Genomic DNA, 24,199 nt, shown 5'->3' on the forward strand with positions numbered 1-24,199 from the left:
CAATTAACACAAAAATGTATGCATTTCCGAGTTAAGAGAGTAAGTACAATCATTGAAATTTTCGTTCGAGAAATTTTTCACTGGAAAAAAGCTCTTCGATAGTGTGGAAGCCTGGGAAAACGAAATATGCTGAAAAAACATGAGATCGGTAAATGAATGACATTTCGTGTTCTTCCACTGATGATGGTTTCTATTTATACTTTAACATAACGCAGACAAAAACTTTGTATAGAACAATAGTGAGATTTCCCGTATCCCGAGGGAATCTCGTTCGATCCCAGGGAGACTCCGAGAGGCCAGTACTCTGCGGCAGGGTTCACGTGTTTTTCATCTAGTTGTTTTGTTATCCGCAAGACAAAGTCGGACTAGAGCCACAGGCAGCCCACATTGCCGATATGGCCTGTTTCTGTGACCTAAAGCCACTACTGGCAGGAGTATTACTACTCCCCACATCACAGGATACCCACGCCTGGATAGACATGAAGTGACAAGTGGTATAACTACTCCCCTTGGATAAGATGCTAGTCCACCACAGGATACCCAGCATGAAATGACTAGGAGTATTACTACTCCCCCATGAATGGGATGCTACTCCATCACAGGACACCCAACTTGAAGTTGACTAGGAATATTCCTACTCTTTCCCTGGATAGGTACGAAGTTACTCAAGTAGTTTGTTCGGTTTCCTTAACTGTTTGCGCGTTCAATTCGTACACATGACTGGGGAGAGACAATGTAGAGGAAAGGTTAGTGTCTAAGCAAACAATACGGCGCCGAGGGGCTCAAACAGCCCCATAAGTAAGACAGCTTTAATGGCGGATCGAGGGTGGGGTCGGGGACCCCTTATTTTTTTAGACCAAAACCGAGACCCGCAGGGTCGAGGCGCCGAGAAATTTCGTTTCACGAAGATAAGCAAGTCGGGCGTTTGACAGCGGGCCCCTTGCTTCTCTGAAGGTCTGGATCCGCTACTGAATATAACTGTAACTGACTATCGTACGTACCTCGAAGACAAACGTGAAATTTTGCAATGAGGAAACAACTATTCACTCAGAATTATTTACAAGTGTGTTAAGCTCGCTGTCGAGAATTTAGATGTTCTCGTCTTGAGCTTGAATGGCGTGAAACCGTTTCACTTCTTTAACAAAGTTATACGCTTAGATGCCTTTCAAAGCATCCATGTTCAGTTAATAATTTCCAATCTAAACAACAGGTAATAAGCGTTCTTGCATTGACTGGTCTTAATATCCCAGGATGATTAAAAGTAACAACGGTTGTTAAAATCGCGACCTGTGATTGGTCAATAAGAAAGATGATCTCAACCAATATACCAATCTGAGTTCATATTTTTACACCATAGGTGGAAGGCAATGGCGACTTTTTAGACGAATTTCGGTGCGAAGAAATCGAAAGAAGTCCTTTGCCGTTGCGTTTTTGCTTCACCGCAAAAGCGAGTTTGGATTCTGTGGTTTTGAGTTTTAAATCGTGGATGTTTTTTGCTGTTTGGTGTCGTAAAATGACAGACGTATGAGCGTTTACAGGTAGGCCATTATTTCACCGTTAATGACTACAAGCGATGAAGGTGTTCATGAAAACATGGCTACCCAAGCATAGGCCATGATGGACCGTGGGATTCTGATTCACGTTACTTGAGAACCAAAAACACAAAGATCATAACAATACTCGTGTCCAAATGCTGTGGATCGTTTATTTCCTCTTGACCCAGCCGGATTAATTTTCTGAAATTGTAAACCACACAAATCATGTTACCTGTTTTTAAGGAACTTCCCTAACCCGAGCAGTTTCGCCTAAACGCCGTGTTAAAATAGATTGCGCGCTCGATCGAACATTATGTTTCACACTTCTACGAAACACCACAGGGTATTTTATTTGAATTTTTCTGTTCCTGACAATTCACTCGGTAGACATTCACTGAGTCTTCAAAAGAATTATTTGGCAAAAGAATGAACTGAAAAACGTTTCATTTGGCGTTTGGCCTTTCGGATTTTAGCTGTAAAAATATTTGTGGCGTTTCATAATTGCTAGAGAAAATATTTATCTGTTAATTCGCGCGACAGCCCCAGTACCTTGTTTACAAAATTAATGGGAGTTTATTTCTAATATATCTCTGATGGAATCGGCAGTTTTCTGCCCACAAAGTGGGCCTTGGTGAGAGATGTAAAAAAACATTCTGATTCTAAACTAGCAAATATGGTTAACAACGTATTGAATGAGTGCCTCTTGAAAAGACACCGGACAACTGAACTTGCATAACTTTTGCTTTAACGGTAGGTTTTGAAATAATTATGGAATCAATTAAAGATTTGAGGTTCATTAGTGGTTTCTAAGGGTCATAAACGTTATTTGATCACTTTGATTTTGCATTTCAAAAAATTGTTAATTAAGGTGGGTTGCGATCACATATTCTGTGATGAGAACAGATTACCTCTTGAGACAGAGGCTCGCTTGTCTTTCTCCTTAGAACCCTAGGCAGCAGATAGAGAAGGGCTCTCTGTTTCGTGAGGTAAGTTTAATATACCTTAAATCACTTTTCCTTGCATTAATGAGTCATATATTGGTACTTAGTTTATCGTAGCGTACCTGGAAACTAGCTTACAGGTATTGTTATTCTAGTTGTAATTCGAGCTTAGGATACTAAATATTCCCTGAATATCGTACACCAGAGAGGAATAGTTTGCGCACGAGTGTGATTTCTGCAGATTTTAAATCCCGTTTATTTGCCAGTTCAATCACTCGCGCTCTTTTGAGAAAGGTAATTTGAAAAGGTGACTCAATTTATAATGAACAAGTGTTTTTTTGGGCACGAGGAACTTCATTTGCGCACTTCTTGCACAGGCCTAAAATACAAATGGCCAAACTTTATAATTCAATTTCTCAACACAATGCAAACTTAAGTTAGAACCACCTTGCACAGCTTAATAATCACAGGAAAGAACCACTCGGTAGCTTTAATTTAGTTAAATTTTATATTAAACTTGAGGAATTTCATCAACACACTCAAAAGTTAGAATCACTCCTATGTGGAAAGAGTTTATTTATACCGCCGGTCGCGGTTTCTGTGAATGGATGTTTCTCTCACGGAAAGTTGTAATGTTTGCCATCTGAAATGAGGTTATGAACGCAAAGTTACATGGTTGATCAAGCGAATCATCTAAATTGTTCGATTCATTGAACTGAATATTAAACAGATGACCAGACGGAAAACCCCAAACGGTTAGTTACCCATGGATGTCATTGTTATACTGGTACATGAATAAGTGGAGGCGCGGTACTAATGTTTGTTAGGGCGACACCCACGCGTCTGATAAATGGGACTGAGTGATCCGAGGCCCCCTGGAACCCCTCAAAAATATGGGCATGTGTTGCTCGAGTTCTCATAATTCTAACCCTACTTTCGACGAAAATGTACGATTTGTCACGCTGTCTTTTAAAAGTAATCTCTAAAATCGTTTCCTCCTTTCACGCAGATGTAGCAAATATAAAAAATGCTATCACTTCTCACTAAATAAAAAGAACAATTCCCTGTTTCAAACACAAAGAGCAAAAATGTAAAAAAATATTTCCGTAGAGCCAAAAAAGGGTGGAGAGGAGGGTAAGGGAGGGGCAAGAATTGATGATAGCACGAATTCTCAAGGCGTTCTAATAGAGCCTGAAAACTGAATTTTCATCTTCTATGCCAGCTTTGGTAATTGTTAAGTTTACTGTCTTATGGCGGGCTTAACAGGTCTAGACAGTTACCCACGAGGAGCTGCACGTTCATGTTGATGGTGTGATTTCCTTGTAGGTATCATATGGCTTCTGTTTCATTGAAGCTGTTCCTTCTGGTTTCCGCTTTACTTCTGCTGGGAGCTACCTTCGCTCAAGGTAGGTCTGAAAATAACGCGTTGTGTACGCAACACAGATGTCGATGACATTACCGCTAGAGCATTGTACACCAAGGGAATTATTTTATTCAGCGTTGTGAGTTCTCAAGCGAATATTGCGTTTCGGAATTGCTCTAGGCAATTATTCATTCAATCTCTTGCGATTTTGCAATGCCATTGCGAGACAAGTTGCAATGTGCTCTCAGTTACAACTGTTGGAACACGGCAACAGTTATTTAGACGTCGCAGTGTGAAAATCTTTTCGAATAATTTTACGCAATCGGCCTGTCGCAATGGCTCAGAAACATATTGGTTGAAATTTGCATGAATAATTCCAGCAAGACCAACTGCAGCGACGATTTTGAGGAGAGGGGGAAAGTAAGCTTATTATGAAGAAAAGGAGCATGAAGAACACGGAAAGTGTTCCCATTGTTAAACACCTTTTACTCCACCTACTTTTTTCTGCAATAACTCCACTTTGAAGAAAGTCTAGGTTGCTGTTCAAATTTCGCCATTGAAATGCATAAAAAGCTGCCTGTTTCTAGGCTGTTTCCAGCCTTAAGAAACTGAACGTGGCGATGACTTTAAAAATATTTTGTGACGCTAAATTTGACCGTTTTACAGAGCTGTACGAGGATGATCCAATGCTCGAGCAGTACAGTCCATTTCTGGGGGAAAATTTCATCGACTACCCCATGTTAGAGGAATATGGTGTCCCCACAGTGGAAGAGGTTCCTGATGAAGGTCCAGGAGACAATATTGATGACGAGGACGAAAATGATCTCACCGAAACAGAGCATAAAGATAAAAAAGAGGTCATAAAGCACACAGGTAGGAGAAAAAACTGCATTCAGGAGATGAGAGAAACGATGGTCCGTAAGCAAACAACGTTGTAAGAGCGGATTATTCATTTTTTCTTTGCACCCTGCGACATCTCTAAAAAGTGTTGTAAAATTCATTAATTATTCATCAAATTAGGTAGAATTTAAGTCACATGTACACCTCTGTAAACCCCAATACAACTCCATGAATTATTAAACAGTAGAATTAACCTTTGATACAAACTCCTGCTCAGCTAATTAGTAATCATTAACTTTTGATACAGATCTTTACTGCAAAACACAATACATTCAATTTCTTGGGTTTTTTTTCCCGATCGGTATGGGCGTTTACAATGGCTCGCCTTCGGCTCGCCATTGTAAACGCCCATACAGATCGGCCGCTCATATTTTATCTAGTACTTATTATGGTTGAGTATTCGGTCAAGTATTCTTCTGGGCCCAGTTGTTCGAAACCCGATTAAGCTAATCCTGGATTAAAGTGAACTTTGATCCGAGTTTAATACCTAATCAATAAAGATTCTCCCATAAGATTTTTGTCCCTCAGTTTTGCCTTAGAATATTCTTAACCTTAAGCTTGAAATTAGCCTTTTAAACCATTTCAAACGAGCGAGACGAAAGCCTCGATTAACTTATAATCGTGGATTAGCGTTAATCGGCTTTCGAACAACCCGGCCTTGATGTAAAAAGCATGAAAACGAGGCAAAAGGGTTAATACAATGCAGAATGACCACGTTGCCTCGTTTCTATGTCAAACTGTCGATAAAAGCTAATAGGGAATGTATACTGGGACAGGCAAAACACAAACACTGCCTCAAAACAAGATCGCACGCTTCCTCGACCATAATGATACAATACTTTGGCAGTTAGTTTGCAAGTTACAGTTTCGAAGAGGGAGCTCCAGTCTGCTGTTGGAAACATTTCCAGAATATCACTCAGGAATTTTCCTCTGCTCCGCTTGGATGTCAGTGTTTAATTTTCTCCGACGTCGCCTTTCATTTCATCCTCAAAGGTACTGAAACAACTTCTTTCCGTCTTCTTTGCAGACAAAGAGCATGCCCAAAAGACATCCTCTGCATTGAATTCCAACAGTGACGCACGCGAAAAGCGGCAGCTCCCTCTTCAAGGTATCACTAACGTCAACATATAAACTCTCCTTAATTGTTTCCATATATTACTAAAGGCGCTGGTAGGGAGAATTTGTTTGCATACTCGCTACGCCTTGGCAACACGAGCAGATTCTTTGTTTGCACTGAATGTGGGATATGCTGACACTGAGTATTGATCAGGAAAAGTATTTTTGCGGAAAACCAACTCATTGTATTTGCAGTTTTATTTAGCTATGAAGTTGCTAGTGCATAGATCGATAGTAAAGTAGATTTTACCACAGCCTGACGACATGACAGTCTCTTACGATTTAAAATTTTTTGATTCCAAACAGTAACTTGTTGTTTTTGCAATACGCATTTGAGCATACAGCTGTTTCCACAAACGATGTCTAAAAAAAGAGAAAACGCGTACGCGTCAATGCCGAAAGGTAGTCTGAAAAAATACCCAATAAATTTCAATAAAAGTTCAGAATCCATATTGCCCGCCATCCCAAGAATGCGCTGTACGGGCGAAGCATTATGGATTTTGAGCTTTAATTTTATTGAAATTTATTGGGTATTTCCCAGACTACCTTTCGGCATTGTCGCGTACACTTTTACGCTCTTTTGGACAACCTTTGTCGAAACAGCTGTATACACTTGAATGGACTTTCAGTACAGAATACGAATTTTTGACAATCTTATTTCTTTGAGGTTTTAGAGAGACTCTAGATCACTGTTAGGTACTGTGTTTATGCTTTCTCCTCGTTCGTCTTGTTTTTATTGCAGACGACCCCGTAGAAGTTGCCCGAGAGAAGCTTCAACGAGCAATCAAAGCTGCTCAAGCTCTGACTGGCATAGAACAAGAACTCGGATTGAATCCATTGACAGTAGAGAACAAAACTGCAAATCTGGAATCCGAACTGAAAACTGAAGAGAAAAACTTCAAGAAACTTGCGGATGGGGTACAAGATCCAACCAAAAAAGCGAAATTCGTAAAGCTAGAGAAAGATGCCGACGAGGACGTAAACAAAGCACAAAATATTTTAAAGCTGATTGTCAAGCTTGAGGCCGCTAAATATTTGGCAAAAGAACGAGCACAAGAAGATCTTCAAAAGGCAGAAAGGCGGAAGCTCGCTTCCACCCCTCCGATGATTTATGGACAACCGCTTTCGTATCCTCCTCAAGCGGCTGGTTATTTTGGGGGGGTTCAACAACCTGCTTATCAACCGATGATACAGTCATATACCACTAGCTATCAACCGCAAATGTTTCAAGGGATAAGCCCTCCCATCATCACCTCTGCACCCAGCACCATGCTGTCACCTACTAGTATGGCTGGCCAGACTACCGCCGCGCCATCTTATCAGCCTCCTCGTCAAGACAATACGGAAATACAAAGAATTAACGCAAGTGGGTACCTTTAAAGACAAATATTTAACTTGTTCGTTACAAAATCCATTTCGGATCCTGATAGGCAACTGTTTTTAATTTAGTCAACATGCAGAATCAAGAAGTATTGTTAATAACTATTTAATAATTATTTTAAGTAGTCGGGTTGTGCAAGAACTCAGTTATAGCCAACTCAGTGTCTTGCGATAAGAAATTGTAATGTAAAGCAATTGCTCGAGCTACATACGGGACACTTGAATGAGCGAACTTAAGTGAGTGTTGAAGCGGACATGTTGGAAGAAAGTATGTTTTAGTGCAAACTCTAATAATTATTACATTTAATTGTTTTAATTGTGTCGCTTAGGACAGAATTGAAGAATAACTTGGAAATTAATTTATTTCTCTCAGTTAAAGCAGCACAAGCAAGCGCGTCAGTGCTTCCAGCACAAGGCAGCTCTCAGCAAACAGCGGAATCAATTGAACCAGAGTCAGACAAGGTGGCGAGCTTCTCCTCCGAGGAAGGAAACAACGATATTAACCAAGGAGATATAGAGTCTGACAACATGCCAAGCCCTTCCCAGCCCAAAAAACCTGCAGCAATACAGCCACCAATCACAGCTCCCAAAACACAATCAGACGCGCATGTTCAGGAAGACCACAAAGAACCGCAGGCGCCTGCAACATCTCAGCAGACCAATAAAGAAATAGCATCGGCAGCGTCAACTGCACCGACAAGTCAACCAGTTCAACCGGTCGCACCAGCTCAACCTGTTATGCCTGCTCAACCAGTCGCACCTGCTCAGCCGATTCCATCTCCTACGCAGACGATTGAATCAGCTATTAGCCAATCAAATGGCTTGATGTCGCAGGGAGCTCCACTGACTGCATCATACAACCCGAATATCGTGGCTCCAAATCCATCACCTGTCTCGAGATTCTTTGATACTTTCTCCAACTCACCGAACCTGTTTGCACCACAGCGATTCAATCCACCTTTCCAAAATCCTCAGGCTCCACTACAGGCTTTTGTTTCTCCCATGAAGCCAAAGAAACCAATTATTAAGGGACCTGAGCCTGCGAAGCCAGCTGCTGCTCCTACGACAGCTGCTTTCAACGTGAGTAATAGGCCATTTCCGAGTTGCTGTGAACCTCATTATGAAAGCGAGGCTAAGGGCAAAGCTTTTCATATGAAAAGTAGTTTTATTTGCATATAAACGAAAACTGACTTTCGTATTAAAAACTTTGCACTTAGTCTCGCTTTTACAATGAGGTTCAAAGCAACTCGGAAATGGCCTATTGAATATCGATAACTGAAACAGCTAAGAAAAACACAGGTTTTTTTGAAATACGAAAAATTCCAGTTTGGGGGGTGGGGGGGCGAGGAATGGTTCAAAAGCTTGAGTGAAAAAGATGAAAAGTGCTTTCGATTGCATTGGAGATAGTGAAAAGTTTGAACAAAAGATCGGATCATAGCGGTTCAGGGGAAACAGTTATATTTCCTTGCAGAAAAAATTAGTTATGAAAATGGCCAGGTTTGTCAACCAGACAAACGGACTATTTCATTCTGGGTTATACTTAGAGTAGATCCACCATGGACTGTTGCTAGGAGACCTAGGAAGATCAACTGATGTCGTGGCAGCGTAAGTAGACTACTAACAGTCCCTTTTTAAAATGGTGGAGCAAAAGTGAGGGGAACTGAGAACCTACTTGGAGCTTACGAGCCGAAGGAAAGCTAAGAGAGAGGCAATCTCTTCTCGTTTTTTGCTTGCTGAAGTCTCACCGAGTTCACCTCGCTTTTAAGCTCTCTCGCTTTAGGGACTGCAAGCAGTATACAACATGTGGAAAAACTAAGTCCTCCTCATGGACCATAAGTTAAAGGTTTTAGATCTCTAGCAAGGATGGTATCGCCAATACTATTTTTAGCCTCCTATTAATAACTAGTAAATAACCTGTTAATAACCTGATTGGAGTTGTTGGTTCATTTGCCTCACTTCAATACGTTATCAGTGTGGAATATTTAAGCTTCGGCATGAAACACCCTTCATTTTATCTAGCTAAAAACAATTCTCTCATTTACTCTTCTAGGATCATCCGCAGAGTTTGTCGCCTCCCAGTCCTGCAAACTTGCAAGCCCCAGTTCCAGCGGCTTACTCTGGCGAGCAGGCGCTCGCTGGGGCTTACCCATCAAACTCGTTTTACTCATGGAATACCCAGGCCCTTTCGGCCAGCCGCCCGCAGTACTCCTGGAATTCACCAGCGTTTTACACTGCGCCTGCGCCGTATCAAGCCCCAGGTAAACGCTAAATATTTATACAATATTTTCCAGTTGGTTTGAGTGGTCTACTTTGACGTCTGGGGTCTGGGGTCGGTTGCAGAAATTAATCGTAGGAAGAGTGGAGGCTTTGCTTTGAAAGACTGTCCCTCTTGCAAGAACAGGCCGTTTTTGAGCCTCATTATGAAAGTGAGGCCCCGTGCAAAGCTTGTCATATGAAAAATAGTTTTGTTTGCATATGAATGAAAACTAAGTTTCATAATAAAAACTGTGCATGTAGCCTCGCTTTCATAATAAGGCTCAAAGCAACTCGGAAATCGCCTATTTTTCCAGGCGCTTACGTCATCACTCTTCCGTATACCGATAAACAGATTTTTCTCAGGGTAATCTGGTTTTTCCTCTCCTCAAAAACCAACATTTGCAATTCACCTCACTCTTGTCCTGTTTTTAGAACAACTCAGCTCTGTTCCTTCTGTGCCCGTATTTATCAATGCTGATTTTCTTATTGGTTTCAGTTAATCCTCTGATAGCAGAAGCTTACAGAAAGCTTCAAGACACGGAGCGAGCAAGTCTGGCTATGTCCAAGATCGAAGAAGCCATCGGTCTGTCTCCCACTTCAGTGAAACACATCATTGATGACATCGAAAACCAGGCCAAACAAGAAGAGCACATATACGAGGACGATATGAGCAAAGAAAAGGCGGAGATTAACAAAGAGAAGGTTCTCATTCAAAAGGATGAAGCCGCAGGCGGTGACAATGCGAAGAAGAAGATTGAAGAGGATGAAGCCAAACTACGCGATGACATCAGGAAGGAAAACGTGGCCAAATTAGAGGTGGACAAGGTAAAGAAAATCGAAAAGATCTTGACTATTATCGAGGCTGCGAAGTACTCGGCAATGCAAAGAGCAAAGAAGCGAATAAATAATCTTAAAGGTGCTGATGAGGGACTTGATGGGGATGACATACGGAAACGTGATTTAGAAGATCTTGAGAAGGATATCAGGAGGCGAAGAAGAAACGAGATTAATATCTGGCTTAAAGGCTCCAGGAATCGTATCGACACCAGTCATTTCTTGAGACACAACATAGGAAAGTTGGTAAAGCATGGAGAAGAAAGCTCGCGATGGGATTCAGAAGATAAAAAACTCTTGGACCATTCTCAAAACGAGAAAATTAGCGAATCGGCTGTTGATGGCCTTCCCCAGGAAAATAGATTGCACAAATTGAAATTTTTCAGAACGCTCGTCTCAAACAAGAAGCTTGATTCCGGGAAACCACTTGCAGTGGAAAAGAGAACTGACGTTCCTGAGACACCCAAGAAATCTGCCGACGCATTTATCATGGCTAAGCTGCTGGAAAAGGTGGACAAACTGTATAAAATTCAGGAGGATATTTTGAAATATCTTAAAACCGAGCATGATATACACCAACTGCAAAGGAAAACGCCTGCTCGAAGATTGCGGCGGAGTCTGCACCACTCAAAACATCACAAGGATGTGCACAAGGATGCAAAGAGAAATAAAAGAAAAGCTCACTAATAATAATATCTTAGCAAAACTAACCCCACCTTATTGTAAAGGATTCTTTCACTTATAAAGCGAGTATGCGATAGAAACTACTAACAATAAGCATAGGAAACTTGGCATTCAGTATAGCGTAGATTTCGTGAGACAAGTGAATACTTCAGTTCATGTTCATTTTCATGCGTAAAGCCAATCTGGCAATGAAGGAAGATATCTAGTGTACATTATATTGAGTTAAACAAGTTATTTAAATGTAAAAGTTAGTACGCATATTTCAAATAACCGTTTTAATTTCATTATTTGCCCTGGTGGCGGACATTGTAAATATGATCCTGATATTCCCTCCCGTTGGACAGAAGCTTCAATAACAAGCAAAACAAAGTTACAGTATCATTTACTAACCTTGTAAATTGTCATTTTTAGTTTAAAAGACGTGCGCTCTCGAAAATGAAAGGTGTAATAAACAGCAATTATGCCTCCAAATTTATGGCGATAGTTCACAACATAAAGACACAGAATGACCGTAGTTTAAAAAGCGTAATATTTCCCATATAAACTAGTAATGGGATTGATAAGAAAAAATGTATGTTGATTGAGGGGGAAATTTGGGGGGACATTAACAGATAAGTCTGGACAAATGTAAATAAAACATATTTTGATACATGCATTTAATAAATATATCTGTACGGCAAAGAAAGCTGTGTTGTTTCACTAGTCTATCCCACGCTTTGAACACTAGCTTCCAAGTATTGTGTTTACTCATTTACCTATGAAGTTTTTCATCACAGTCTTGGACCAAACCAGTTGAAACAAACGCAGAATGTTTGCTTGTTTTTCCATCTCACTGAGAAAAAACTACACACAATATCGTAGAAAACCTTCCTTACCCCTTCTCCACGTGTTGTTATGAAGGTCTCAGAATACATCAGAGTGCTTTTTAGAGGTGAAAGAAGACTTACAAGAAGGGGAGGGGGAGGGATGAATTGTCGATTTATGAGCCGTAATCTGTTAAAGTTTTGAACAAGTTTGTAGAGAATGCGTAAGATGTCTATCGGATATCTTAGTTGTCTTAGCCGTCTATTCAAAATACAAGAAACAAGGCAAGCGCGTTAGGCCTTCAACGAATTAAAAGTATTTTGTGAGAATTTGATTACTCATCAAGACAAAAGGAACATTGGGCAAGGGAACCGTTGGCGATCCGGAAGTTGGATTTAGATATTTCAAGTCTCTTGTTCTCCCTATTGATGCCGCGTCTGTGTCTTGACCCGAAGACGGCAATACGCGATAACAACGAAACACAGCACTTCTATTATGCGCTGTAACGTCTGCGACGTCAACGTTCTTCTAGCATGATGGTGATGATGATGGTGATGAGCAGGGGAGCAGGGATGGCGCAGTGGTGAGAGCACTTGCCTCCCACCAGTGTGCCCCTGGTTCGATTTTCTATTTTTTTTGATGACGATGATGATGATGATGATGATGATAATCGTTATATGTATGCCAAGTGGCACACAGAGTATCAGCTATTTTTCTCCTACATCTCCGGTTGACAGCCACTTCGCGTGCCTCCTTCCCACTCTTCCTCCCCAGGTCTTCCATCCTTTCCTTTCCGAGCATTCTACACCATGTTATTTTAAGTCTCCCTCATTTCTCTTACTAGGTGGACGGACCTCAGCGCATTTCTGGATCTTCACTCGGTTGCAACATGTCTGGTTCACTTTCATCTTCTCTTCAGTTATTTTCTTACTGACTGAGCGATCTAGCAGGGGGAGATGAGGTCCGGCCATTTTACCCCAAGGGTTTATTTAAGAACAGCTGTCTGAAAAGAATCTAAGGTCCTTGGCACCCATCAAGGCCTGGTTGTTGAAGGTATTGCTTAGCGCTAATCTGAGGAGCATTCCAATGTTTTTATTTTATTTTATTAGCTTCGCCATTTACAACATTTACAACATACTGAATTAAGTGAAAGTGAGAAGTGATCATCGCAGTGAATTTTCCAATTTATGCAATTGGAAATTGGAAGCCTGAATTTTTTTCAGGCTTCCAATTTCCAATTGCATAAATTGGAAAATTCACTGCGATGATCACTTCTCACTTTCATCTATATCCGCAGTTCATATATGAATTATTTCATATACTTTACATCATACTGAATTAAATTAGCCAGGGTATCCACAACAGCAAGAATCCAATTCCTGTGGGCCCGATTTAAATACAAAAAGTAAGATAGGCCAAGATGAATACACTTAGGACAACAGGTTACTGGACGAGCAAGACTACGAGAGCGGTTACATTTAAGATATTGTCTTAAACGTTCGAGGGTTATCGCAGTCATATTTGTCTAAAGCAGTAAAATAGTATTTTGTTGTTCTTGTTTCAAAGTATTGAGTTGACTACAAAATTTCATGGACATTTTGAACGCAGTCCAAAAAAATTGTCGGCCAAAGAGAATCTACAGAGTAGATAAGAAGTCAAATTTAACGCTAACACTGGACTGACATTAACCCAACTATGAAGGACCTGGCCAGAAAGATTTTTAATTAAAATTATTACGTTCTCCGAGTTCTTATTCATCTGTTAGCTTATAGTGATCCAACATCGTTTTGCTGAACTAGTTTAAAGAAACCAAAGCTGTTCCAGTCTTAACGCTAAGTACTAGTTAAAAATTCAGTCAAAAACCTCGCAGCAATGCATTAACCGCAGTCGGGCCAGTTTTAATAAACCCTAATTCGGGGGAAAACTAATGTGATTTACACACGAATTGCCAGACTCAGTAAAGCTCGGCTTAGCTATAATGACTTATTAAAACGACTCTAGTTGCTTGCAACTTAGTGACGCCATGGCTTAATAACACCTCTCGGGTACTGAAATAACTTTATTGTTTCATCGCCATGCAAGTCAAATGTTTATCCTTTTAGCGCGCATTGAAAGAAGTACTTCCTTAACGTTTAGCCCAGACGCCAGTAGAAGTGCATTTGCGCCCATAATGAAGAAAAACACGTGTTAACAAAAGAATTGCCTTCCGTGTCTCAGGAGAATTTATATGTTAAACGAGCATACTCTAAACAACTGTAGATCCATGGACACGCCTGATGAAGCATGTGACAGCGAGAGCACAATTTATGAATTTTATACCTGTCACTTGCTCTCAAGAAAGCAGGTTTTTTGTATTCCTAGACGCACATGGTTTTCGTTTAAAAAGAAAATATTTACCATTTAATTAGAGCATCGACCAGCCAACGGATACAACTCTTGCGCGTTGGAGCAAAGGAACAACAAAAACACACATCTAGCATTTTTGAACAGTCCGCTGTTTATTAGTTGAAAGATAGCAGTTATTAACTTCAAGTAGTTTGAAGTAAAGACTGGAGAGGTCTCTGCTTCAAGAATGTTAACAAACTGCTGGATTTACTTTAGTAAACTGAACGCTGTTTCAGTTATCTCTTCCTAACCGTGGAGTCATTGACTGGTCTGGAAGTCAATAACCTTAATTTCAGGAATATGGCCCAAGATGTCTGGTTGCCGAGGAGGGCTCTTATCACCTGCCTCTTGTTGAGTGTTTTAGCAGGTTGGTGTAAATTTCTACTCTTTTCTTTGCTTCAAAAGCTTTAAGTTAGCACATACTTCAAGGTACCATGGCTGTATTATCTAGAACGCAAAATACTGGCGAACAAATCGTCTAAATTGTTTGTAAATGTTTACGTGATCTGACAGGCATGTGCTTGATTCAAAATAATAGAAATAGACTCTCCCACTGAGACGAACCAACAAAAACTTGACTCGTCCTTTCTCATAAGAGCAGAGTAGTATCATGACCGACTTTTCAATCTAGAGCTTTTGGCTGATTTTGCCTTGCTTGTGTTTTGCGCGGAATCGAAGTACTATCGAAGTCGCCAAGTTACAGGCCGGCAAACGCAGCACCTTGTTTCACTCGCCGGATCGAGTCTTGCGACTTCGCCGGTCGCATGATAATACACTCGCGCAAAACCAAAACAGTGAAAATTGTATATTACTCATAAGCTAGCAGTTAATCAAAGTGTAATTGAAATCTTATCATACTGGGTTTAAGCAAGGTACAGAGCGCACCGCCAGTTGTCAGTTCTTCAGTAAATACTATTCTGACTTACCACAGAATGACTTTAATTTACTGTTTTGACTAGCAGGTAAATCGACCTGCAAAAGCCACCAAAGCATAGTAAACTCTCAGAATCTTCAGAAACCCTTTTCGCTCGTGTAGTATAATTTACTGCTGCTAATCCCAAACTCTTAGCTCCATGAAGCAGAAACTCGTTTTACTTGAATGTTGTTACTCAGTAATTTACAACTTGTTATCTCGCTCTATCGAAGAGAAAACTTTTTCTGTTAAATACAACTGGTACTCAGTCTTGAATTGTCACTTTCTCGAAAATCAGTTTACTTCCTTTGAGATATTGCGGGAGTCCTGAGTATTTGTCGTTGAAAAGGTGGCGCATTCCTCAAGTTTACCAGAATTTCAGAAGTTTTAAGTAACTACGCTAGTTATTATCAACGGTAATGAAACAATTGAAGCTATTTTGAATACAGTTTCCCTTTTTTCAATTGCTGCCAGGACGATGTATTACAAGGGTAACTAACTCTTTGTATAAATAAAATAAATATATGAGTAAGTATACAATCGTAGGTCAAAAAAGGAAAGAATACGCGAACAAGAAGAAAAAATATAAGAATGTAGTATAAAATTTTGACAACAAATTTCAGTAGTCACACCTCTTGAGGACCATTTAGAGAGTTTTCTGTTTGTACCCTGGTACATCCTGTGTTATTGGTATAGACATGCACCAAAGGTTTCTGCTCCTTACGCACTGATGAAGCGTCACATGACAAAAGTATAGTATGTCTCCAAGTTTAACCGGATACACTTGTCTATAGGGATGATCTAAAGGGGGAGCAGGGATGGCGCAGTGGTGAGAGCACTCGCCTCCCACCAATGTGGCTTGGATTCAATTCCCGGACTCGGCGCATATGTGGGTTGAATTTGTTATTGTTTTTCGTTCTTGCTCTGCGAGGTTTTTCTCCGCGTACTCCGGTTTTCCCCTCTCCTCAAAAAACAACTTTCCAATTCGGTCTGGAGAGTGTCCCCAATTTGTCGGCTCTGCGTTAAATAAATTGACACTTAGATAAAGTGATTTTAATTTAAATATTAAGTATTTTTTTGTATATCTTGGACAAAGTACTATAGAAACTTGTACATGTATAAAAATACTTTTGTTGTATTTTCCAGGAGATACTAAAGGAGCAAGTAAAACCCACTCGACACACCACATGGCAAAGTCAAGTAATATCAAACATTCTACCAGTAATGCCCTTCCCCCAGGCTCAATGCACAATCTGATTAGAAAGAGTTCGTTTGAAGTTAAGCACGACTCGAGACGGAGACATAAGGATGCTGCACACATCAAATCAGGGACCACTCTTAAACACGCACGACTAAAAAAGACGCCGTTAGCAGATTCTAACGAAGATCACTCAACTAAGAGGAACATATTAGCAGGAAGTGAGGAGACTGGTGCGAACAGGGCCCGAATGCAGAAACTGGATAAATATTTTGTCCATCCTGAAGAAGTAAAAGAAACCCCCAGAAAAGAAAGTGGTCTCACAAACAGCAGAGAATTATTTCTATCAGCTCTTCCGTTAGATGGATTATACACCAAAGGGCCGAACGGCGAGATGTCTGTACGAAGCGGGGAGAGCGAAGTATCAATGACGCAAAACTTGAATCGAGAAGTGTCCACTCAGTTTCTTAACTGGTCGAGAAAGGGGTTGGGAGATGACAAAGCGACAGAAAAAGGTTTTGGGGTCGATGGATTGCATGTAAATCCAGTGACCCCAGATGACAAATTTTACGGTGAAAATTCGATGGAGGGGAGAAAAATTGTAGGCGCTGCCTCTCTTGTGGAAAGTTCTCTTGAATCCCAAGGAACAGGCCTAACTGAACCTATGAAATACCCAGGGGAAAAGGTCGGTAACAGAGCACGTGCTTTCCAATATTTTCTTCCAACTCACAGCCCAATAAAGATGAGGCAGCGCTCTCGCTATAGATATGTGAACTCGCTTATCAAACCACAACTTGCAGGAATATTAGCTGATCTAACTGGTTTGGAAGCTCAGCGCGATCGCGCCAAACCGCTGAACTTGAAATCGTTAAAGGATAGTTTGAAGTCTGGTGAATCGGTGACTGAAACTCAGTTAAGGGAAGCACAAAATAGAGACAATGATTCTGGATTTAAAGCTTTTAGGGATACACAAAACGAAAAAGGTAACACACAGCGGAAAGCCGGACCACAATATAATGCTAATGACAACTTCATGTTGGGCTCTCCTGATCGCCCAAACTACTTACAGGGAGTGTTCCTGGCAAATCCACAATTGGTACATCTGTTTCCTGGTTCAGGAGATGAGAGATATTTGCAGAATAAACATAAAGGGTATTCAGTGGTACGACCTAAGTCACGCTGGCAGGAAAATCCGGGAACACTGAGTTCTTATCAAAGCAAAATTCCAGAAGTATCGTTCGGGAAACTTCAAGAATCCGTTTTACAAGAGTCCACCCACTCAGGAGCTGAAATGAGTGCCAACGAGAACAGAGAAGATCTTAATTTAAAAATATCGATCTCATCTAAAGCTGAAAAAAAGCTGAAAGCAACAGCTCAAGCTTCGCTTCAATCTCTCAAAGATAAAGCTACGTCATATGTCGACGAAGAAAGCAATAGTTTCCAAAATAGGCCCACACAAGGTTCTGGCGTGCATTCCGCAAGTGGTCAAGATAGTTCTGAAACTATTACAGAGAGTCCTTCGTCGTATTTTAGACCAACTAAGATGCATGGTTTTCCAAAGGTAACTACTCTACCATTCCAAAATAGACCCACACAAGGTTCTGGCGTGCTCTCCGCCAGTGGTCAAGATAGTTCTGAAAACCAAAGAGAGGAAAGTCCTTCGCCGTATTTTAGACCAATTAACGGTTTTCCAAAGGTAACTACTGTACCCTTCCAAAATAGACCCACACAAGGTTCTGGTGTGCTTTCCACCAGTGGTCAAGATAGTTCTGAAAAGCAAAGAGAGGAGAGTCCTTCGCCGTATTTTAGACCAACTAAGATGCGTGGTTTTCCAAAGGTAACTACTCTACGAAGCTACACAAGGACCACCATTCCTCATCGAAGCTACAACTTCAAGTACGAATCATGGGCATCAAGCAGTGGGGAGGGCTCGGGTAGCGGTGAGGATGTTATGCTTCATCGTGCACACCATCAGAGGCACAAACCTACTCAGAGCGCTGTGACGTCCTTATCAACTGCACTGAAAACTCAAAAAGGTAAGCGTTAAACCTTTTATCAGTATGGTGTGAAAATGTCATGGTAACCAGGGGTGCTTACCATTTACGCAAACCATCTGGATGGAAATTTTCGGCATAAATACGAAATAATTTAGCTTGTCTTAACAGAACATAGACAACATGTAAAATGTATGAACACCAGCTGTAAATCCCAAAAGGAGTAATAAAAATGCATCACTTTGACCAGAAGCACAAAATTACAGAAGTACTCCAAATGGAATGATGCGTACCTTTCGATTTTCCAACTGGAATTTCCGGGTTTTCCATGTAAATGGTAAGCACCCCAGGACTTTTCCACAAGTATGAAGCCGAGAAGACCCTAAGGATGAGGAACTTCATGGCACCTTGGGACTTTTCCAGTTCGCACCCCAAAATAGAGTGCACAAGGAAGGAACACTTTGGAGCAAATTTATTGGAAAAAAAGGACTAACGGATGAAAGATAAGCTGATAAGATAGAAAAATGGGAGGAAAGTCTAAACTATTATTTGGCTCGAAGTCACTGATAGAAACAACGTCGTGGTAAATATGATTGAAAATAGCGTAAAACCAACAGAATACGACACATTATGTCAAAAGAGCAATCTTAGTTACGTCTGGTTCGGTTAGTGTTTGCGTGCTGTTGACTAAAAAATGTGGTAATTAACTAATTATTCTATTGTGCTTTAATCACTCTGATTAGGTATCCTTGGAGTTAAAGACAAGAAAACAAAAAAGAAATGCGAGAAAATGGGCAAGTCAGGTAACCCAACCTATATCAGTGTTATAATGTGAAGAGTTCATGGTTTTTCATCAGTTTTTCCTGGTTTTATTTGATGCAGATTTCAGAAAAAAGTGTCCAAGTGACTGGATTCCATTCAACGAATTCTGCTATCTCTTTGTACCACACTCAGTGAGGAAATGGGAGGAATTTCCTCAAAAATGCAACAAAGAAAATGCTCTTCTGGCTATGCCAAAGACAAAAAAAGAGCGGATATTTCTTCAAGGCAAAATATCTTCCTTGAAACACAGAGCAAAGTATTTCTACGTTGGTCTAAAGAAAAAGAGTGGAGCCTGGACGTGGATTGATGATGTGCCCTACACACGTGATGTGCACGTGATAGATAAGTTAGGAACCAAAAACTGCGGTGCGATTTCCAGAGGCGGTGATATTAAGATGGTTACATGCAACGAACCTAAGGCTGGATATATTTGCGAGCTCAGAACAGGTAATGCCAGGGGTTACTCCTTCAAGTTTTGTTGCTAAATACCTTTCGCAGCAGGTTAAATCTTCAAGAGCCAATTCATAACTGAGACGGATTCTGAATGAAGCTACGATTCTGATATGAAGCTACTGGAAGTTTTTCAAAGTCCCTCACAGAGTTTCCTCAAAATTTTCGAAGAAAGGTCTCCTGGGGTTTTTAAATTACCAGCTGTCAAGAACATTCACTCACTGTATTGAAGTACAAAAACTGTTGTTGGAGTTCTAACTAGCAAGCCTTTGAGAAGGAAAAGTTCAAGTAACGAAAACGTTTCCTCGTTAACTGGATCTATTTTTATTGAGTAATTTAAAAATTTTCGTTTTTCTAGGTGTAAGGGCATTGTCTATACTTGCACTTGGTGATAGTCTAACAAGCGGTTTCCATAGCGACGACGAGATCCGCACTCCTTACGCCAAGCTTCTCGAGAACCTTCTCAACAAAGACGTACACAGGTGTTACACTTTGACGACAGTTGCCAAAGAAGGAACGGAGGCCTCTGAAATGTCCGCGCTGCTTCAAAGTCACCTTAACATTAGTGAGTGTTCCACTATACCGTTGATTTAATTGTTCCTTGTAGACTAGAATTTGTCAAAAAGGATTTGTGGCCATGATTCGACTAAGAGCAGCAATGAAATATGCTACAAGTTAAACTAAGTTACAGTTAGTGAAATTATATATTCTGTCGATAAAACATCTCCCTTGGATACAAGTCTTTTCCCGTTCACTAGGTTCCCCTTAATAATTTTGTTTTTTTTTTCGCCTACATTGGTTATTTTCTGTTGAAGGACATTTTTCGTGGTTGGGGAATTATTTTTAGGTCAAACGTTTTTGAAAACCATTAAATTATAACCAACATTTATCTTGCTGTTCCAAAGACTTTTGTTGGGGGCTATCTAAGAATTCCTTTCTTTCCTGTCTGAAGGTACATGTAGTTCTTCTTAACTTCTCGGTCAAATCATTACCGCCGATAATATTTGAAAACCCCCTGTCCCGGTCGTCCATATCAAGTGGACACTGGATTAAATTATTCGCCCTTTGGACGACGGAGACAATGGATTTATTTTAAAACATGATTCTGGACACAAACGGCATTAATTCCCCCCAAATTATCATATTTATTTCTTATGCGATAGCATTTCATACTTTTAGGTAATGTTTTTATTTTTTTATTAGCAAAAGCCAAATATTCCTGGGTTATAATCCTGGCTGGTACCAATGACATTCTTCACAACAGTCAAGTTCGTAATCGAAGGGCCTGGGACACGGCCGCAGAACACATCATAGATCTACATATCACATCTCATCGTTTTGGCGCGAAAACGATGGTGGTTACAATCCCTGAAATGGACTGTGAAGAGTCCGACAGACCACCTTGTCTACACACGCGTTTGGAAAGAAAATACATCAATGAAAAGTTAAGGCATTACGCCCGGACTAACGATTTCACAATCCTCTGCGATTTGGCGGAAAAATTTCCCAGATATTCTTTAACTGACGAAGAACGAAAGCAACTGTGGGAGGAAGGTTTGCATATGAAACTTGCTGGGTATGAAAAAATGGCGGAAATCATTTATCAGGATCTTTTAGGACACGTTGATGATGAGGACAGTCTGTAATGACGCGATGACTGGTTTGCCTCCCACCAGTTGGGATTTTTTAACATTAGTTTAACATTAATTCAGTTTGTTCATTTATTTAACTAATTTATTGTACCCAATTAGCCTGACAATGCTGCTTTGCCAGGCTTTTTAAAGGTAACTTTTGACCAAGCTTACCAGGAAAGACTCAACCAGACTTTCAAACCCAAAGCCTGGTAAGCCTGGCTGAACCAGACTTTACCAGGCTTACCAACACTTCTTACCAGGCTTTTGTTGCCAGGGTAGCACTAAATACTTCGACACTTGAATAAAGTCATTTAGTTGTTTTATTTTATTCATTTATTTATTTATTTATTTATTTATTATATAGACAAATGCAAAACAATCAGTCCGTGCTTGCATAATGTGATGCTAACCGGAAGAACAGTTTGTAAGAATCTGAGCCACAGTGAGGGTCAAATGTCAAATATATTATTATCCATTCCCCTCGGGGCTTTTTAGCAGAGTAGTTAACTTTAGAATTGTATTAAATGTAAAAACAATAACAATATATAGTGCCATACCAATAACTGCTCATAACGCTTTACAATGAAAAAATACTAAAACGAAGGAATATTAAGTCATAACTTAACTATCTAAAAACAGGATTATTTTCTAAAAAGTAAATACTAAAATCACTATTTAAAAGCCATTTTAAAAAGATAAGTTTACAAACGGTTTTTGAAAATAACTATGGAACTACAATCTTAATCCCAAAGGAAGAGTGTTCCACAGTTTCGGTGCAGCTACCTCAAAGGTACGGTCCCCGTAGACGAGCACTTGGGATGGCCAAAAGTCTTTGAGACGATGACCTGAGCGTGCGATATGATGTTTTGTAATGGAGTAAATTCTTTTAGTAACAAGGTACGGCACCATTGAGAGGCTTATGTTGTAACACGACCCCACAAGCTATCGCTTTAAAACTCTTCGTGTATAAATAAAAGTTATGGTATGGTATAGGTAAGATAAGTTCCTTACATTTTCCCATACTCCAGTAAATCGTTTCTTCAGGTTTATATGAGCGTTTTCTATTTCTTTTATATAATACAAAAGCCGCCCACATATTGACCTGACCCTTGTCCAGTTAAGGTTGGTCTACAGGGACTTCGTGCTTTCGTTGTTGCGCTGCACGAGTAAATCCAAGGAAAAAGATGGCTGCTGTACATTTTACCACAATACCTTACGAACCTGACACAGCCAAAAGACATGTGAAGCCATGTTTTTTTTTTGGCGAAATTTGTCCCTATACTAATAATACTGTGTATGCTAGGTTTGAAGTTTTTAGAACTTTTCTGTGAGTTTTTATGAGCGTTTTAGAGTTCCAGACTAAGAATTGTGGATAAATGTACCAGTTGTTATCTTTTTTGGTGCGGTGGATTAGAGCGACATAAGCATAAGCAGAACACGATTATGCTTGCTTCGTCCGGTTTACACGCTTAAAAGAAAAGAAAACCAGAATTGTGATCATTATCAAACAAGAGCTATCAGACCTATGGAAAATGGCAGGAGCTCATAAGCTCCTGAAAATGGCTAACACTCTGCAATCACTCGCAATATTTTGTATTAGCAATTACGTAGAAGAAGAGATTTGTTAAACAATTTAACTATCATACATTGCGATAAAATTGAAAAGTTTGAAAATATCTTGGCTAAAAGTTTCAAATGCAACGACGTTTCGACGTTCGCTTGACGTCATTATCAAGCAATTAACGTAATTGTTAGCAGTTAAATAAATAAATTTATCTGAAACCATTGGTTGTACCTTCTTTAACGTGAATGCGTTTGAACACTGTAAGGTGAGACGCACGTGGGGATACTCGTTTGCCTGTTCGCGTTAAGCGAATTAATAGACAGAATAGAGAGATTTAGCATCGCGTATATGTGAAACGCGAACGGCAAAAATGACCACGTGACCACGATTTTCCCGCCATTTTTTGCGTTTGCCGGTTGCAGTTTCTACGTGAAAACAGGCTATTTCGCGTTTGCCGCCTACGTGAAAACTACGTATTTCTTCCTTTTTTTTGATACATATAAGTAGTTAATTGTTGAAAACCAGTACCCCAATATTTTTTCCGGTAAGTCATACTAGGGCAAATTAAGTTTCATGTTTAAAAATCCTTCACAACTCACTCCTTACCGCACTTTTCTTCATGAACTCACCATAGTGAGTCGCAAAACAGCTTCATCGAAACTCGGAAAATTAAAGCTAAAGTCAAAAGGTTCATGCTATTTTACGTGAAACCTGAAACGGAAAGGTGACGTTTGCCGTTTCACGTAAACACGTTGCTAAATCTCTCTAAAAAAATTCAGTTTTGGTCCACAAAGGGACTCCTCTCTCCAGAAAACTAAGGAAGAAGGCGTTTAAGGTGTAATTTACTAGCAAGATTTGAAACAAATCTATTTTGTGACCAGTTTGGGTTACGAGGAACTCAGTTATGGAGACAGCCATTTAAATGCTCAAATACGTGCGCTGTGGACTTACAATACAATACAATACAATACAATACAATACAATACAATACAATACAGTACACTACAATACAATACAATACAATACAATACAATACAATACAATACAATATTTATTTTGCCACATACAACAATTACAGATGGAAAAAAAAAATGATGAAAATTGACGAAAGAAAATAAATGGCGAGAAAACCTGAAAGAAACCACGAGGCTTATAAAGTCAGACTTCCTCACTTTTAAAAAATAGCTATCTTATATTAGAATTACAATATGGACTTATGATAATTAACTTTGACCGCGCACACGTACACACACACACACACACGCACACACATATAAGTAAGTTAGTTGAGAAATAAAGCCTTACAGAAGTCAATACCTAGAGAGAAGAAAATCTTTAAGCTTTCTTTTAAAAGAAGCGGTGGAGGGAGAACTAGTTATGTCAGAATTTAGCGAATTATAAAAGTTTGGAGCTTGAAAGTAAATTG

At 40.0% G+C, this 24,199-nt stretch overlaps 2 protein-coding genes across 4 annotated transcripts; both read left to right on the plus strand.

The window, feature by feature from the left end:
* The first annotated feature begins 1,348 nt into the window (after window positions 1-1,348).
* LOC146486044 (uncharacterized) lies at window positions 1,349-11,450 on the plus strand. Of its 3 annotated transcripts, XM_085097671.1 has the most exons (9): window positions 1,349-1,538; window positions 2,480-2,521; window positions 3,803-3,882; window positions 4,506-4,712; window positions 5,767-5,847; window positions 6,598-7,221; window positions 7,609-8,315; window positions 9,286-9,493; window positions 9,988-11,450. In XM_085097671.1, exons 3-9 carry the CDS (start codon window positions 3,810-3,812, stop codon window positions 11,010-11,012), a joined length of 2,925 nt encoding a protein of 974 aa, XP_084953797.1. In that variant the 5' UTR covers window positions 1,349-1,538; window positions 2,480-2,521; window positions 3,803-3,809; the 3' UTR covers window positions 11,013-11,450. The 3 variants fall into 3 exon arrangements, with proteins under 3 accessions (XP_084953797.1, XP_084953789.1, XP_084953803.1); XM_085097663.1 differs by lacking the exon at window positions 2,480-2,521; XM_085097677.1 differs by lacking the exons at window positions 2,480-2,521; window positions 5,767-5,847.
* Window positions 11,451-14,202: 2,752 nt separating this feature from the next.
* Window positions 14,203-22,933, plus strand: LOC146486045 (uncharacterized). The gene is made up of 7 exons (XM_085097687.1): window positions 14,203-14,565; window positions 16,258-17,870; window positions 18,006-18,345; window positions 19,047-19,106; window positions 19,186-19,572; window positions 19,934-20,140; window positions 20,779-22,933. Exons 1-7 carry the CDS (start codon window positions 14,499-14,501, stop codon window positions 21,219-21,221), a joined length of 3,117 nt encoding a protein of 1,038 aa, XP_084953813.1. The 5' UTR covers window positions 14,203-14,498; the 3' UTR covers window positions 21,222-22,933.
* The last annotated feature ends 1,266 nt before the right edge of the window (window positions 22,934-24,199 follow it).

This window comes from Pavona decussata, unplaced genomic scaffold (assembly GCF_977016875.1).
Source record: "Pavona decussata unplaced genomic scaffold, jaPavDecu1.1 SCAFFOLD_21, whole genome shotgun sequence".
Classification (NCBI taxonomy): Eukaryota; Metazoa; Cnidaria; class Anthozoa; order Scleractinia; family Agariciidae; genus Pavona; species Pavona decussata.